This window comes from Schistocerca cancellata, chromosome 9 (genome assembly GCF_023864275.1).
Source record: "Schistocerca cancellata isolate TAMUIC-IGC-003103 chromosome 9, iqSchCanc2.1, whole genome shotgun sequence".
NCBI lineage: Eukaryota > Metazoa > Arthropoda > Insecta > Orthoptera > Acrididae > Schistocerca > Schistocerca cancellata.
In genome coordinates, this window is record NC_064634.1 from 320,022,320 (window position 1) to 320,037,366 (window position 15,047).

At 45.9% G+C, this 15,047-nt stretch overlaps 1 protein-coding gene across 1 annotated transcript in view; it reads right to left on the minus strand.

Moving 5' to 3' along the window:
• The window catches only part of LOC126101387 (transmembrane protease serine 9-like), a 63,281-nt gene that overhangs the window by 26,163 nt on the left and 22,071 nt on the right, over positions 1-15,047 (minus strand). The window contains exon 3 of the mRNA XM_049912052.1: positions 878-1,046. Within this exon, the coding sequence (XP_049768009.1) occupies positions 878-1,046 (169 nt within the window). The remainder of the gene's footprint in view (positions 1-877; positions 1,047-15,047) is intronic.

Below are 15,047 nucleotides of genomic sequence, written 5' to 3' on the forward strand. Positions count from 1 at the left end.
TACCCTTGACGCTGCATCACAGACCGGAGCGCCTCCCATGGTGTACTCAACGACGAACCTGGGTGCACGATTGGCAAAACGTCATTTTTTCGGATGAATCCAGATTCTGTTTACAGCATCATGATGATCGCATCCGTGCTTGGCGACATCGCGGTGAACGCACATTGGATGTGTGTATTCGTCATCGCTATACTGGCGTATCACCCGGCGTGATGGTGTGGGGTGCCATTGGTTACACGTCTGTCACTTCTTGTTCGCAATGACGGCACTTTGAACAGTGGACGTTAGATTTCAGATGTGTTACGACCCGTGGCTCTACCCTTCATTCGATCCCTGCGAAACCCTACATTTTAGCAGGATAATGCACGACCGCATGGTGGAGGTCCTGTACGGGCCTTTCTGGATACAGAAAATGTTCGACTGCTACCCTGGCCAGCACATTCTCCAGATCTCTCACCAATTGAAAACGTCTGGTTAATGGTGGCCGAGCAACTGGCTCGTCACAATACGCCAGTCACTAGTCTTGATGATCTGTGGTATCGTGTTGAAGCTGCATGGGCAGCTCTACCTGTACACGCCATCCAAGCTCTGTTTGACTCAATGCCCCGGCGTATCACGGCCGTTATTCCGGCCAGAGGTGGTTGTTACGGGTACTGATTTGTCAGGATCTATGCACCCAAATTGCGTATAATATATTCTCCAATGCATTTCTTCTTGGTGTACCAATTTTAATGACCCGTAGTGTAGGTTTAGAAACGCATTTTGGATGCTGAGCTTAGTGAGCGAGATAGTTCAGGACTACCTTCGTGACGTACGCGCCGCGGCCTGTCTTCCTCGTGGGCCTCGCACGGCGGCTGTGCCCGCGACGCTGACTCACCTGGACCCCGTGGCAAATGAGCGCGGCGCCCGAGTCCCCCTGGCAGGCGTCCTTGTCGATGGTGTACGTGCAGATGTGGATGTTCTCGCGCAGGTGGCGATGCAGCTTCTCCGAACACTCTTCCGTGTCCAGCAGCTGCAGGTCCACCTTCATCAGCGTCCGGTCTTTCCTGTCACCAGCCCACACGCCGATCCAGCTCTAGCCTTCAGAGTCCAACAGATAAGCTGGGTTGCGCCACAGGGATCAGTAGGGAAGTAGTTCCCACTTTGGGGGTCATTACGCTCTGAACAGTAAATTTACATTTTCTGAGGGGTAAAAATAATAGTTTCCGATTGTGTTTCGATCACGAAACTAAATTATTTTTAAAAGACCATTACTGTTATCACTATTTCATAACACTGTAACACTGATTACGTAAGTTACTAATTACTATGAAAACTACCCAACAAAAAATGCAACACATATTTCTTAATGCTGGCGGGTTTTGGGTTGGGTTGTTTGGTGGGAAGAGACCAAACAGCGAGGTCATCGGTCTCATCGGATTAGGTAAGGTTGGGGAAGGACGTCAGCCGTGCCCTTTCAAAGGAACCATCCCGGCATTTGCCTGGAGCGATTTAGGAAAATCACGGAAAACCTAAATCAGAACTGCCGGACGCGGGATTGAACCGTCCACCTACCGAACGCGAGTCCATGGATAGTTTTATTTACGATTTGGATACACAGTTTTGTTTCCCAGTAGTTCGTCTATTGACCCTGTGGTGTCATGTATCGATACCACCCCACGACGTACCAAGATTGTCAACAGAATTGGAAATTTCCATTCAGAACGACAGCAGTCGTGTAGGATCCAGTAGACTCTATTCCAGTACCGGAGATCCTCGGCAACTGTGACGATTTAAGAAAGGGGAAAATAAGCTGAAGGAGTGAACTGATGTTTGTGTTAGGGAGAGCAATGGACTAGCGTGATCCACACAGGCTAATCATTACCATTTCTCACGCCGGGCGGGAAGGTTCCCCCCGTCCCCGCCTCTATTGTCGCATTGCGAGAGCTTCTTTGTTTATCCTCAGTGTCGCGTGAGTCGTGAGTGTCACATCGTTGTTTGTCTCTCGGCGTCTAGAGATCACATGGTCATCAAACGGAATATTCCCTCTTATTTCCAGGTGGGTGGTTACTGGGTACATATAATATACACAGAACAAGAAGGGACTTGTTTTATATGTAATGAGAGTGGATACTTCGGTACAAACTGCTCGCGTCATGTCACGGTCATTCCATTCTGACGCGGCATTGTCTTGCGCCGTCATGCCCTCCATGGCTCCCAGGAACATTCCATGCACAGGTACTGTCCGTTTAAGTTTTGACATGTCCACGCCTCAGGTGCAGCCGAGTTCGTTAGAAATTCTCTATTGGCTTGTAGATACGATCAAGGTCATTTCAGAACTGTTTCGCTCGGCTTACTTCGGTTCCGAAACGTATGTGTTTTATGTTACGTTCAGGTTGACAGATTCCTTTTGTGGCACGGACAATAAGTCCTTGTCACTCATCGCGATGCACTAATAGCATAGCTATTCTGCCGAACGAGGAGGTAGAATATACGAATGTTACGGTGTTTAACCTTCTAAGTTGATGACAGTCTCCTCAAGACCGTCCTGCTTCCGTTTGGGGATATACGGAGTATACGGCGGGAATGCTGATCCGCTCAACATCTTGTACAAGTTGATAGCGGAGTTCGATCTGTGGACATGGTGATCAAACGGAATATTCCCTCTTATTTCCAGGTGGGTGGTTACTGGGTACATATAATATACACAGAACAAGAAGGGACCTGTTTTATATGTAATGAGAGTGGATACTTCGGTACAAATTGCTCGCGTCTTGTCACGGTCTTCAAATCCACTTATGAACGACGTTAAAAGCTAGCTTTAGCGGATCTGGTTCCCCAAGTGACAGCCAATTGTGCCTAACCACGTTTCTGAGTGGCAAGGCTTCCCGTTCCGTGATGGTCCTAGCGTATTTCCGCTCTTAGGCTCGCGTAGGATATCACATCCGGTTGCGGACGCGTCGAAAACGAGCATGTATCACTCCGTACTGTATATACGGACTTGGCAGACATCCCTGAGTATGTAAGGCGTTACCACCCTTTCTGCGCCCGCGGATGGACAAAGCATGCTACAAGCTGCTGCTGATCAGAGCCAGATCGGCCCAAGTGCGCCAGCGGCACATTTGCGGACGGTAAAAGACTACCGTCAGTTTCCTTTTCCGCTGATTCCAAATAGCCGCACTGCCCACCAGTGGAAGAGTGGGATGTATCCTCTGTACCTGATACACCTGATAATGAATTTCAGCAGAGCCGCCGCCCCCCCCCCCCCTTACTATGCCCCGGGGTCCCGGGTTCGATTCCCAGCCGGATTGGGGATTTTCTCCGCCCGCGGACTGGGAGTTTGTGTTGTCCTCATCATTCCATCATTATCAATCGTGACAGTGGCTAGATTTGACTGTGTCAGGGGATTTTGTACGGGCGCTGATGACAGCGCAGTTGAGCGCCGCACACACCGAACATTATCATCGCCTTCCTGCACAGCCGCAACAGACAACATTTTCAACTCGAGCGCGCGGCATGAAAAACAGAAAGATGGGGGAACAGAGGGAACACCTCTTTACTTTCAAATTCATCCGTTGACATGAACTGTTAACCGTCATTTGCAAGTAATCAACACCATAGTTTTGATGATCAGTGCATGCAGGCCTGTACCTTTCGTACCTCGAATGTGAACGGAAGTTCCGAGGTTAGACTTGCGGCGCTGCAACAATTTATTTACGATTCAGGTGCGGACGTGGTATTTTTAAGAAGTGTTATTTGAAAATTTTTCTGTTCCTGGTTTTTCTACCTCCTTTAATGTGGTTCCTGCGTTATCTTACAGAGAGGGAATACTCCTGATTGATTTCGAAGTTCTTGATAACGGCCGAAGAATAGACTGCACTTTTTGTGACCTTACTTTAATTATTGTTTATAACCCTTCAGGATCTGGTCGATCCACAGATGACGTGTTTCTTTATAAACAGAATATAGTTTATTTATTTCGCCAAACTCCGCAGGAACTTCTGTTAGATGGAGATTTCAATTGTGCCTTGTGACCTGTGGATCAGAACCCTAATTTTAAATCACAAGGAACTAGACGACTTGCTGCGTTCTTCAAAAATTAGAGATGCGTGAATCTGTCAAAATACTACTCTCGTCAGGTATACGAATTTTGCAGCTACTTCCAGGAGCCGACTCGATCACTTTCGTCTTCACGACATTTCATGTGGACAGCTGTTACCGATAGACGTGATACCCGCTTGTTTCACTGATCATTGTGCCATAGCTGTAACTTTAAAACCACGAACCGCAACCAGTAAAACTGTATCGCCTCCCCTGAATGCTGAACACATCCCTCTTGAAGGATCCTTCCCTCGAGATTATCGTTAGAGAGGTTTCGGCCCGTAGCTTGCGTTCGCAGGACCGTTCTCCTTCTCTTATGAAATCGTGGTCAGGGCATGCCAAACCTCTGCTCCGGAAAGCGTTAATAAGCTACGGCGCTGAGACTGCAAGAGATCTCCGTCGGACTCAGGAATTTAATTACTCCGTCTTGCATCAACTTTATGGCGGTGCCAGACAAGCTCGTTTGCGGATAAGGGATGTCCGCCATGTTAAGGCAAAACTTCTACAGTTAAAGAGGCAACAATTAAAATGACTCAGGGTGCGATCGAAATCCCGCTTCTTCCCACAGGGAGAACTGACCTCTTTACATCACCTTATCCGGTTGTGGACGCGTCGTAAACGAGCATGAATCATGTCCCTTACACCGATGCTCACATACTCACATCCCAACGTGACATTTCCACAGCGATCTAAGTTACTTTACCGACCTTTATGATGACTCTGCTACTGATACTGTCATCCCTGATGGGTATACTCCTCTCCTCGATTGCGTGGTTACTCCCGCATTAAATGATGACTTTCTAATGGCTTTACTTGCAATGATATATATCGCTTTATTGTTCATTCACCATTGCAAAAATCTCCGGGACTCGATGTTATTCCTAAGGAATTTTAAGTACATTTTTGGCCTCTTATATGTCAGGAAGTACAAATGTTCCGGGAAAATCAGGAATACAGAAATACAAGTCGCTGAGGAATGAAATAAGTAGGAAGTGCAGGGAAGCTAAGACGAAATGGCTGCAGGAAAAATGTGAAGACATCGAAAAAGATATGATTGTCGGCAGGACAGACTCAGCATACAGGAAAGTCAAAACAACCTTTGGTGACATTAAAAGCAACGGTGGTAACATTAAGAGTGCAACGGGAATTCCACTGTTAAATGCAGAGGAGAGAGCAGATAGGTGGAAAGAATACATTGAAAGCCTCTTTGAGGGTGAAGATTTGTCTGATGTGATAGAAGAAGAAACAGGAGTCGATTTAGAAGAGATAGGGGATCCAGTATTAGAATCGGAATTTAAAAGAGCTTTGGAGGACTTACGGTCAAATAAGGCAGAAGGGATAGATAACATTCCTTCAGAATTTCTAAAATCATTGGGGGAAGTGGCAACAAAACGACTATTCACGTTGGTGTGTAGAATATATGAGTCTGGCGATATACCATCTGACTTTCGGAAAAGCATCATCCACACAATTCCGAAGACGGCAAGAGCTGAAAAGTGCGAGAATTATCGCACAAACAGCTTAACAGCTCATGCATCGAAGCTGCTTACAAGAATAATATACAGAAGAATGGAAAATAAAATAGAGAATGCGCTAGGTGACGATCAGTTTGGCTTTAGGAAAAGTAAAGGGACGAGAGAGACAATTCTGACGTTACGGCTAATAATGGAAGCAAGGCTAAAGAAAAATCAAGACACTTTCATAGGATTTGTCGACCTGGGAAAAGCGTTCGACAATATAAAATGGTGCAAGTTGTTCGAGATTCTGAAAAAAGTAGGGGTAAGCTATAGGGACAGACGGGTCATATACAATATGTACGACAACCAAGAGGGAATAATAAGAGTGGACGATCAAGAACGAAGTGCTCGTGTTACGAAGGGTGTAAGACAAGGCTGTAGCCTTTCGCCCCTACTCTTCAATCTGTACATCGAGGAAGCAATGATGGAAATAAAAGAAAGGTTCAGGAGTGGAATTAAAATACAAGGTGAAAGGATACCAATGATACGATTCGCTGATGACATTGCTATTCTGAGTGAAAGTGAAGAAGAATTAAATGATCTGCTGAACGGAATGAACAGTCTAATGAGTACACAATATGGTTTGAGAGTAAATCGGAGAAAGACGAAGGTAATGAGAAGTAGTAGAAATGGGAACAGCGAGAAACTTAACATCAGGATTGATGGTCACGAAGTCAATGAAGTTAAGGAATTCTGCTACCTAGGCAGTAAAATAACCAATGACGGACGGAGCAAGGAGGACATCAAAAGCAGACTCGCTATGGCAAAAAAGGCATTTCTGGCCAAGAGAAGTCTACTAATATCAAATACCGGCCTTAATTTGAGGGAGAAATTTCTGAGGATGTACGTCTGGAGTACAGCATTGTATGGTAGTGAAACATGGACTGTGGGAAAACCGGAACAGAAGAGAATCGAAGCATTTGAGATGTGGTGCTATAGACGAATGTTGAAAATTAGGTGGGCTGATAAGGTAAGGAATGAGGAGGTTGTACGCAGAATCGGAGAGGAAAGGAATATGTGGAAAACACTGATAAGGAGAAGGGACAGGATGATAGGACATCTGCTAAGACATGAGGGAATGACTTCCATGGTAGTGGAGGGAGCTGTGGAGGGCAAAAACTGGAGACAGAGATTGGAATACGTCAAGCAAATAATTGAGGACGTAGGTTGCAAGTGCTACTCTGAGATGAAGAGGTTAGCACAGGAAAGGAATTCGTGGAGGGCCGCATCAAACCAGTCAGTAGACTGTAAAAAAATAAATAAAAAATAAAGAAATGTCACTGGTAAATGAGGTGATACGGGAGGGGAGGGAGGGAGTTGATTCCTGACGCCTTCAAGATCGGTAAAATCGTTCTAATTCTGAAGACAACCGGACGTCAAGACACTGATAAATTCCCCCCGATCACACTACTTAATTTCGATTGCCACCCGGGTGGTTACTAACCGTTTGTCGATACTGCTAGAGGAAATTCTTACTGTCCACCAAAGCTGTGTGCCTGGGCGCACGATTCTGACTACAGTAGTCCAATCTCGCGACGTTGTCTCGGTGGCTGCAGCGACTTCTGTCTCTAGAGTCTTGCTTTTTACTTATTTTAATAAGGCATTTGACTTAGCCGGTCACGGTTTCTTGATGCAGGTGCTCAAGGCGATCGGTCTCAATCATACTGCGTGTCAGACATTTTCCAATCTTTTTACTTGTATTCACACTTCCGTCGTAGTGAATGGACAACTTACTCCCCAGATCACCATCCGACGGTGCTTACCGCAGGGGAGCCCCATCTCCGTGTCACTTTTTGTCTTGTTCTTGGAACTTCTGTTTCGCCGTATTGCTGCTCATTTAAATGGCTGGAAGATTTTAGGAGAAACCTTCTCGGTACGACGGTAAGCGGATGATGTTATGATATTGCTACGCCACGTCGATAACATATCCTTGTTCAAATACTTATTGTAATCCTTTTGTTTTCTCTCTTAATGAACACGAATGTACCCTATTACCATTGCTGGGTTTTCAACACATTGTCATTCCATGAGCAGCCGTTGTTGCTCGCGACAAATCCTTGGGAATTACCGTGGATCTCTGTACAATGAAAATGGCTCCACTCAACTGGCGGGAGGTGACGAATCGAATTTTAGGTGCCATTGTGAACATGGACGTCGTCTTTACAAAGCACGGATCTAGGACTCTTGCATTTACAGCAAAATGCATTATGTTGCACAAATATACCCGCTACCCTCGACGATGGCGCTCAAATTGACGCAAATGTTCGGTCCTTTCCTTTGGAAAAGTCATGTTTTTCACTTCGGCATGAAGTTGTTGCAAGTCCCAGTCCCCTTGCAGGGTTGGGACTTCCTAATATCAACGGCGTACCGTTTTAACAAGTAGTCGAGCAACTCGTTTTATTACATATCGCTTATTTACGTGTCTTAGACCAACCAATCTGATTCCTCTTGCCTATGTTGGCCGGATCAACTCTACATTACGGCACGTGAATTTTATATTATAGCAGGCCGATGTGGCCGAACGGTTCTAGGCGCGTCAGTCTGGAACCGCGCGACCGCTACGGTCGCAGGTTCGAATCCTGCCTCGGGCATGGATGTGTGTGATGTCCTTAGGTTAGTTAGGTTTAGGTAGTTCTAAGTTCTAGGGGACTGATCACCACAGATGTTAAGTCCCATAGTGCTCAGAACCATTTGAACAATTTTTTTATATTATAATGAGTTTTCTGGGAGCTGACATTTTATCAGTACACGTCTTATCACTAGATCATTGCTTTCTCGTTGGGGAGCACCATTATCCCTCTCGCCAGGTGAAATGGCCGCGCCATTGATATCGTGGGAAACAGTGTTTAGTCTTTGTATTCTCCTGATGGAAGTAGCCTCAACTGTCTCGCTGACAACTGGCTTTCCTTACCCGATCAGCCGAAGCTGCTTTTCCGGTTGAATTTCTTCTGTGTCCAGACTTTTTTTCTTCAGAACAAGACTAATTCGAAGGCATGCTTGCTCGGAAACTACACCCACTATGTATCTGCGTGTGACCCCCTTATTTTTCGCCAATACATGGTGAATGCTCATTGTAAGTGGCAGAGGCTTCCATGTTATCGTGCTTTATATGTAAATGCGTTGCACCTTGTCCCTATTCGCCAAGGAACTGTCTAGCCTTTTTTTTCGGTGGAGCCTTCTCTCATTGTGTTCTTCCTAGAGAAAAAATTTGTTTCCCTTTGTGTCCCAAAATTGTGGAGTTTTTTCCATAACCTTTTCTTTTCGTAACGCAAATAACAAAAATGAAGGAAAAATTTAAGAAAAAAAATCAAAATAAAAGTGAAAAAATAAAATTACTTGAAATAAGAAAGCCACCCTAGATCCAAGTCCATGTGAGCGACCAGCATAGTTACAGGCGTGGGGGGGGGGGGGGGGAGGGGAAGCATAGCGGCCAGGTCTCGGATTCTGAACCCTGCCCGCATTGTCTGCACCTGGCCTAAAGCTATGCCTGTCATTCCCGCAAAAAAATAAAAAAAATAAATAAGTAAATGCAGATGTGTTACTTAAACTGCTGTGGTGATGCAATGGCTAACACACCCGCCTAGTAAGAAAAGAAACCTGGGTTCAAGTCCAGGCTGGGGCACAAATTTTAATTCATTTCTTCAGTTTCCGTCATTGTCGTAAATAATATTGGGACTCATTCGTCTCAAGGAAAACTTGATCATATCTAAGGCGCTGCAGTCGTGGACCGTGCGGCTGGTGCCGGCGGAGGTTCGAGTCCTCCCACGAGCGTGGGTGTATGTGTTTGTCCTTAGGATAATTTAGGTTAAGTAGTGTGTAAGCTTAGAGACTGATGACCTTAGCAGTTAAGTCTCATAAGATTTCACACACATTCGAACATTTTTTTTTAAATGGTTCAAATGGCTCTGAGCACTATGGGACTCAACATCTAAGGTTATCAGTCGCCTAGAACTTAGAACTACTTAAACCTAACTAACCTAAGGACAGAACACACATCCATGCCCGAGGCAGGATTCGAATCTGGGACCGTAGTAGCAGCGCGGTTCCGCATTGAAGCGCCTAGAACCGCTCGTCCACAACAGCCGGCGCTCCTATTTTTAAATGTATCCCTAGTCTCCGTTCAGTTTTAAGTCTGAAGCCATCTTAAAGCGAGACCCGAATACCGTGTTGGTTCCACTATACTGGTGCATCTCAGCCAAGTTCTGGTTGGCAAACATGTCAGCACTGCCAACAGACATGCCAATTTGAGTACTGAGCTCCTTAATTGTCATTCGTCGACACCCCCAATTCGAGTATCCGCACGTGACAGCATGCACGTGTCACAACCGTGTGCGGTCGACCTGCTGTTGGAAGAACAAATTTCTTTCTCCCTATCTTGTTGACGACAGACGGTTAGCCTAATGGCTTACTATGCTCTTTTTTCAGTGCCCGGTATCCGTGGACATTCTGTAGATGCCCGTGAACAGTTGTGGTGTTATGGTTTTCCGTCAAAAGTAATTCTGTAACTGTTGCTTGCTAGGAACACATCTCCGTACAGACACCACTTTGCAGACTAGTTGTAACGCTGCTATTTACTAGAATTTACTGGAAATGTATGACATGATGCAGGACTGGTTAAGGATGTCACAAACAAAATTACATTTTTTTAAACCAAAAGCGGACGAAAAAAAAAGTGTTGCATTACTTTCTCAACGCCTCTCGTACTTTTTTCAGATGCTAGCAATAGCGCCACAGGGCGCCACGCTTTTTCACCATTAGAGAGGTGAGTAGTTGTGATTTTTGAGCCAAATTTCAAACTTTCAGGTCACAATGGGAGAAAATTACGAGGGTTTCAGAGAAGTGATCCTTTAATTGTGTAGCGCAGTATATGTGTATATACAGGGTGTTTCAGAAGTGGCACTCAGTAATTCACAGAAGGAAAGCACAGGTCAAAAGTAGATAAAAAGCTTCAATAAACATGGGTGCGAAAATCAACCGTTGCCGAGGTATCGCATTAATTTGAGTTGAAAACCAACTGTAAACGCCTCTGGATACCGCTGTGTTTCCGTTCTAATCTCAAGGTTTGTTTACGCATGAGCAACTACTTTCCTTTCCCCCTCCGCGCACTGTGCCATATGGGCCTTCCAATCAGTTGCGAAATTGAAGGTACCGTGGACACAGGTTACACCAATGAAGAGTGCGCTGACATGCACTTCATGCGTGGCAAAGCGAATGGCAGTGACCTTGAAGCTACAGGATTGTGTGAAAAAACTTTTGCTCTCCGCAGGCAGCCCGACAGGAGTAAATTTACCCGCTTTCATCAGCCCCTTAGAGAAACCGGGAGTTTCACAGACCATGTACGAGAAGGTCGACCATCCACCCGATGTTGAGGAAACAGTGTTATGCGTTGAACACGAACGTCCGAGTACTTCAACAAGGTGGACTGCTGCCCAACAGCGTGTCCCGAGTCATAGCAGTGTGTGGTGGATTTTACATCGGCAAGTACTCTAGTCATATCATCTTCAGCGAGCGCAAGCCCTCAACAATGCAGACTTCTCTCCTAGAGAGAATTTCTGCCAACAAGTGCAACAACAGTGTACCCTGAATCCCCTGATCGTAAGCAGTCTTCTGTTCACGTATGAGGCTCGATTTACCGGTGACGGTATTTCTAACTACCATGACTGTCACATTTGGGTCGATGTCAATCCTAATGCAACACATGTGCCACGACATCAGCAGCGTTATTCGTTGAACGTCTTGGGTGGACTGCTCGGAGACCACATAATTGGACCACATTTCCTACCACAGAGACTAACTGGACAGCAGACATGCTGTTTCTGCAGACTGTACTTCCAGATGTACATGATGATGTCCCGCTGAACCGACGCCTGAACATGTGGTTCATGCATGACGGTGCTCCAGCACATTTTCATTGACGAATACGCCAGCTTCTAACTCGGGCGTATGGCCAATACTGGATAGTTAGAGGAGGGCGTGTGCGATACCTCCAAGGGCTCCGGATTTAAATTCCATGGATTTCTGTGTGTGGTGTTATGTCAAACGCCTGATCTACGGTACCGAGGTCAACTCTCTTGAGGAATTACGCTGTACATACCATGAGTGAATTATTGACGAGCACTTCTGAAACACTCTGCATATGTATGTATGTCTGTATGTATTGGAATGTATGTGTGTCAGTATGAATTTGTATGTACATACATGTATATACGAGGGCAGTTCAATAAGTAATGCAACACATTTTTTTTCTCGGCCAATTTTGGTTGAAAAAACCGGAAATTTCTTGTGGAATATTTTCAAACATTCCAGCTTCGTCTCGTATAGTTTCATTGACTTCCGACAGGTGGCAGCGCTGTACGGAGATGTTAAAATGGTGTCTGTAACGGATGTGCGTTGCAAACAACGGGCAGTGATCGAGATTCTTTTGGCAGAAAACCAGGGCATCTCAGATATTCATAGGCGCTTGCAGAATGTCTACGGTGATCTGGCAGTGGACAAAAGCACAGTCAGTCGTTGGGCAAATCGTGTGTCGTCATCGCCGCAAGGTCAAGCAAGACTGTCTGATCTCCCGCGTGCGGGCCGGCCGTGCACAGCTGTGACTCCTGCAATGGCGGAGCGTGCGAACACACTCGTTCGAGATGATCGACGGATCACCATCAAACAACTCAGTGCTCAACTTGACATCTCTGTTGGTAGTGCTGTCACAATTGTTCACCAGTTGGGATATTCAAAGGTTTGTTCCCGCTGGGTCCCTCGTTGTCTAACCGAACACCATAAAGAGCAAAGGAGAACCATCTGTGCGGAATTGCTTGCTCGTCATGTGGCTGAGGGTGACAATTTCTTGTCAAAGATTGTTACAGGCGATGAAACATGGGTTCATCACTTCGAACCTGAAACAAAACGGCAATCAATGGAGTGGCGCCACACCCACTCCCCTACCAAGAAAAAGTTTAAAGCCATACCCTCAGCCGGTAAAGTCATGGTTACAGTCTTCTGGGACGCTGAAGGGGTTATTCTGTTCGATGTCCTTCCCCATGGTCAAACGATCAACTCTGAAGTGTATTGTGCTAATCTTCAGAAATTGAAGAAACGACTTCAGCGTGTTCGTAGGCACAAAAATCTGAACGAACTTCTCCTTCTTCATGACAACGCAAGACCTCACACAAGTCTTCGCACCCGAGAGGAGCTCACAAAACTTCAGTGGACTGTTCTTCCTCATGCACCCTACAGCCCCGATCTCGCACCGTCGGATTTCCACATGTTTGGCCCAATGAAGGACGCAATCCGTGGGAGGCACTACGCGGATGATGAAGAAGTTATTGATGCAGTACGACGTTGGCTCCGACATCGACCAGTGGAATGGTACCGTGCAGGCATACAGGCCCTCATTTCAAGGTGGCGAAAGGCCGTAGCATTGAATGGAGATTACGTTGAAAAATAGGGATTGTTTTATTCAGGATTGAAATACACCAGGTTATTCCCCAATCTTTTAGCTACACAACACTGTTTCAGAAAAAAAATGTGTTGCATTACTTATTGAACTGCCCTCGTATATGTGTATGCGTATTTTTATATGGTTGTATTCACGTAGCGCCACCGTTCTCACGCTCGTCATATTTGTGAGACAGTATCAGGAAGGAAAGATGCCAATATAGCACTCATGTAAAAGCGTCGCCCTGATCTCTGATGTATGCAACCCCGAACATTCGTCTCCTACTCGTTGCGTTTCTGATCTCTGCTAGTAATACAGTCGCAGACATATTGACGGTGTGTGCCCTTGCATTCATAAGGGATGTATGATGCTTTACTCAGCGGTATTAGTTGTGTACTCGCGCACATTATGAGTGTATATAAGTATCGAATACCAAGGCTGAAGTGCCGACACCGTTGTGTCACTGATGTTGCTCACTTACTGAAATCACGGAGGAAAAAGTGAAAAGTGAGTGGTAGTGGTCACAGTAGGGGTTTAGCATGCCGGTCTTGCCCGGGGCAGACCCTCGGGAAAGAGTTCCAACTACCGTAGTTGGCGAGAAAGTACACTTTCCATAAAAGTGAATATAAGAGATAACTGAAGGAAAATAATGGAAATGTAAATTATACCAACGTTCGCGGTAACCGTTCTGGCAGCTGTTGGATTGCACTATTGGATTGCACTGTCTGTTGGATCTCAGTATGCACATGTGTGCAGAATGGCGCGTGGATATCAATATTCCAATTTATTTGTCCTCTGTCGACATTAAGCATGTATAACTTGTAAGACGAGTGGGTGACTGTCTCATACTTTTGTCTGAAAATAGCGAACTAAACAATGAATTTATCTACAATGAAATATATAATTTTATTCAATATTACACTGTCTAGTCACTTTTATGTGATCACCTGTCAAAAGCCTGAGTAACCATTTTTGAAGGCCCGCCCGGTTAGCCGTGCGGTCTATCGCACGGCTATCCGGGCGGGAAGGAGCGCCTGGTCCCCGACACGAATCCTCCCGGCGGATTTATGTCGAGGTCCGGTGAACCCGCCAGTCTGTGGATGGTTTTTAGGCGGTTTTCCATCTGCCTCGGCGAATGCGGGCTGGTTCCCCTTATTCCGCCTCAGTTACACTATGTCGGCGATTGCTGCGCAAACAAGTTCTCTACGTACGCGTACACCACCATTACTCTACCACGCAAACATAGGGGCTACACTCGTCTGGTGTGAGACATTCCCGGGGGGGGTCCACCGGGAGCCGAACCCCACAATAACCCTGGGTTCGGTGAGGGGCGGCGGAGGGGTGAAGTGGACTGCGGTAGTCGTCGTGGGGTTATGGACCACTGCGGCTGCGGCGGGGCGGATCAACTCCGTCGTTTCTAGGTCCCCGGTTAACATACAATACAATACAACCATCTTTGAAAGTGCGAATTGCGGCAGGCTGTGCAGGAACGAAGTCAGTGAGAATCTGAAAGGTACTGACAGGCATGTGGAGCTGTGTTGTAGGTTTCTCAGCTGACAACAGCCTGATCGAATTAGTCCCACCGATTCTCTATTAGGTTTAAATCCGGAGAGTTTGGTGGCCAGGGGCATATGGTAAACTCATTCTGGTGCTCTTCAAACCACGCACATACACTGAGAGCTGCGTCACAGTGCATTGTTCTGCTGGTAGATGTCATCACGCCGAGGAAAAGCAAACGGCAAGTAGGGGTGGACATAGTATTCTCGTTCGCTGAAGATGAAAAAAATTGTGGTATGTTTCTCACATACCTGTCGTAAGTTACGGTTTGATGAAGAATCATCTATTCAGTAAGTATCGTTGCCGTAACTGCATTAATATTTCTGTTTTGACATCATGCAGTGGATCTCGCTGTAATTGATGAGAAATATTCAGAACTCCAACGACAACTGCTCTGCGAATCGACCAAAGTCGATCAATGTAGCAATGTTTCGTCAGATAAAATATAATATTAGGCTGAACGT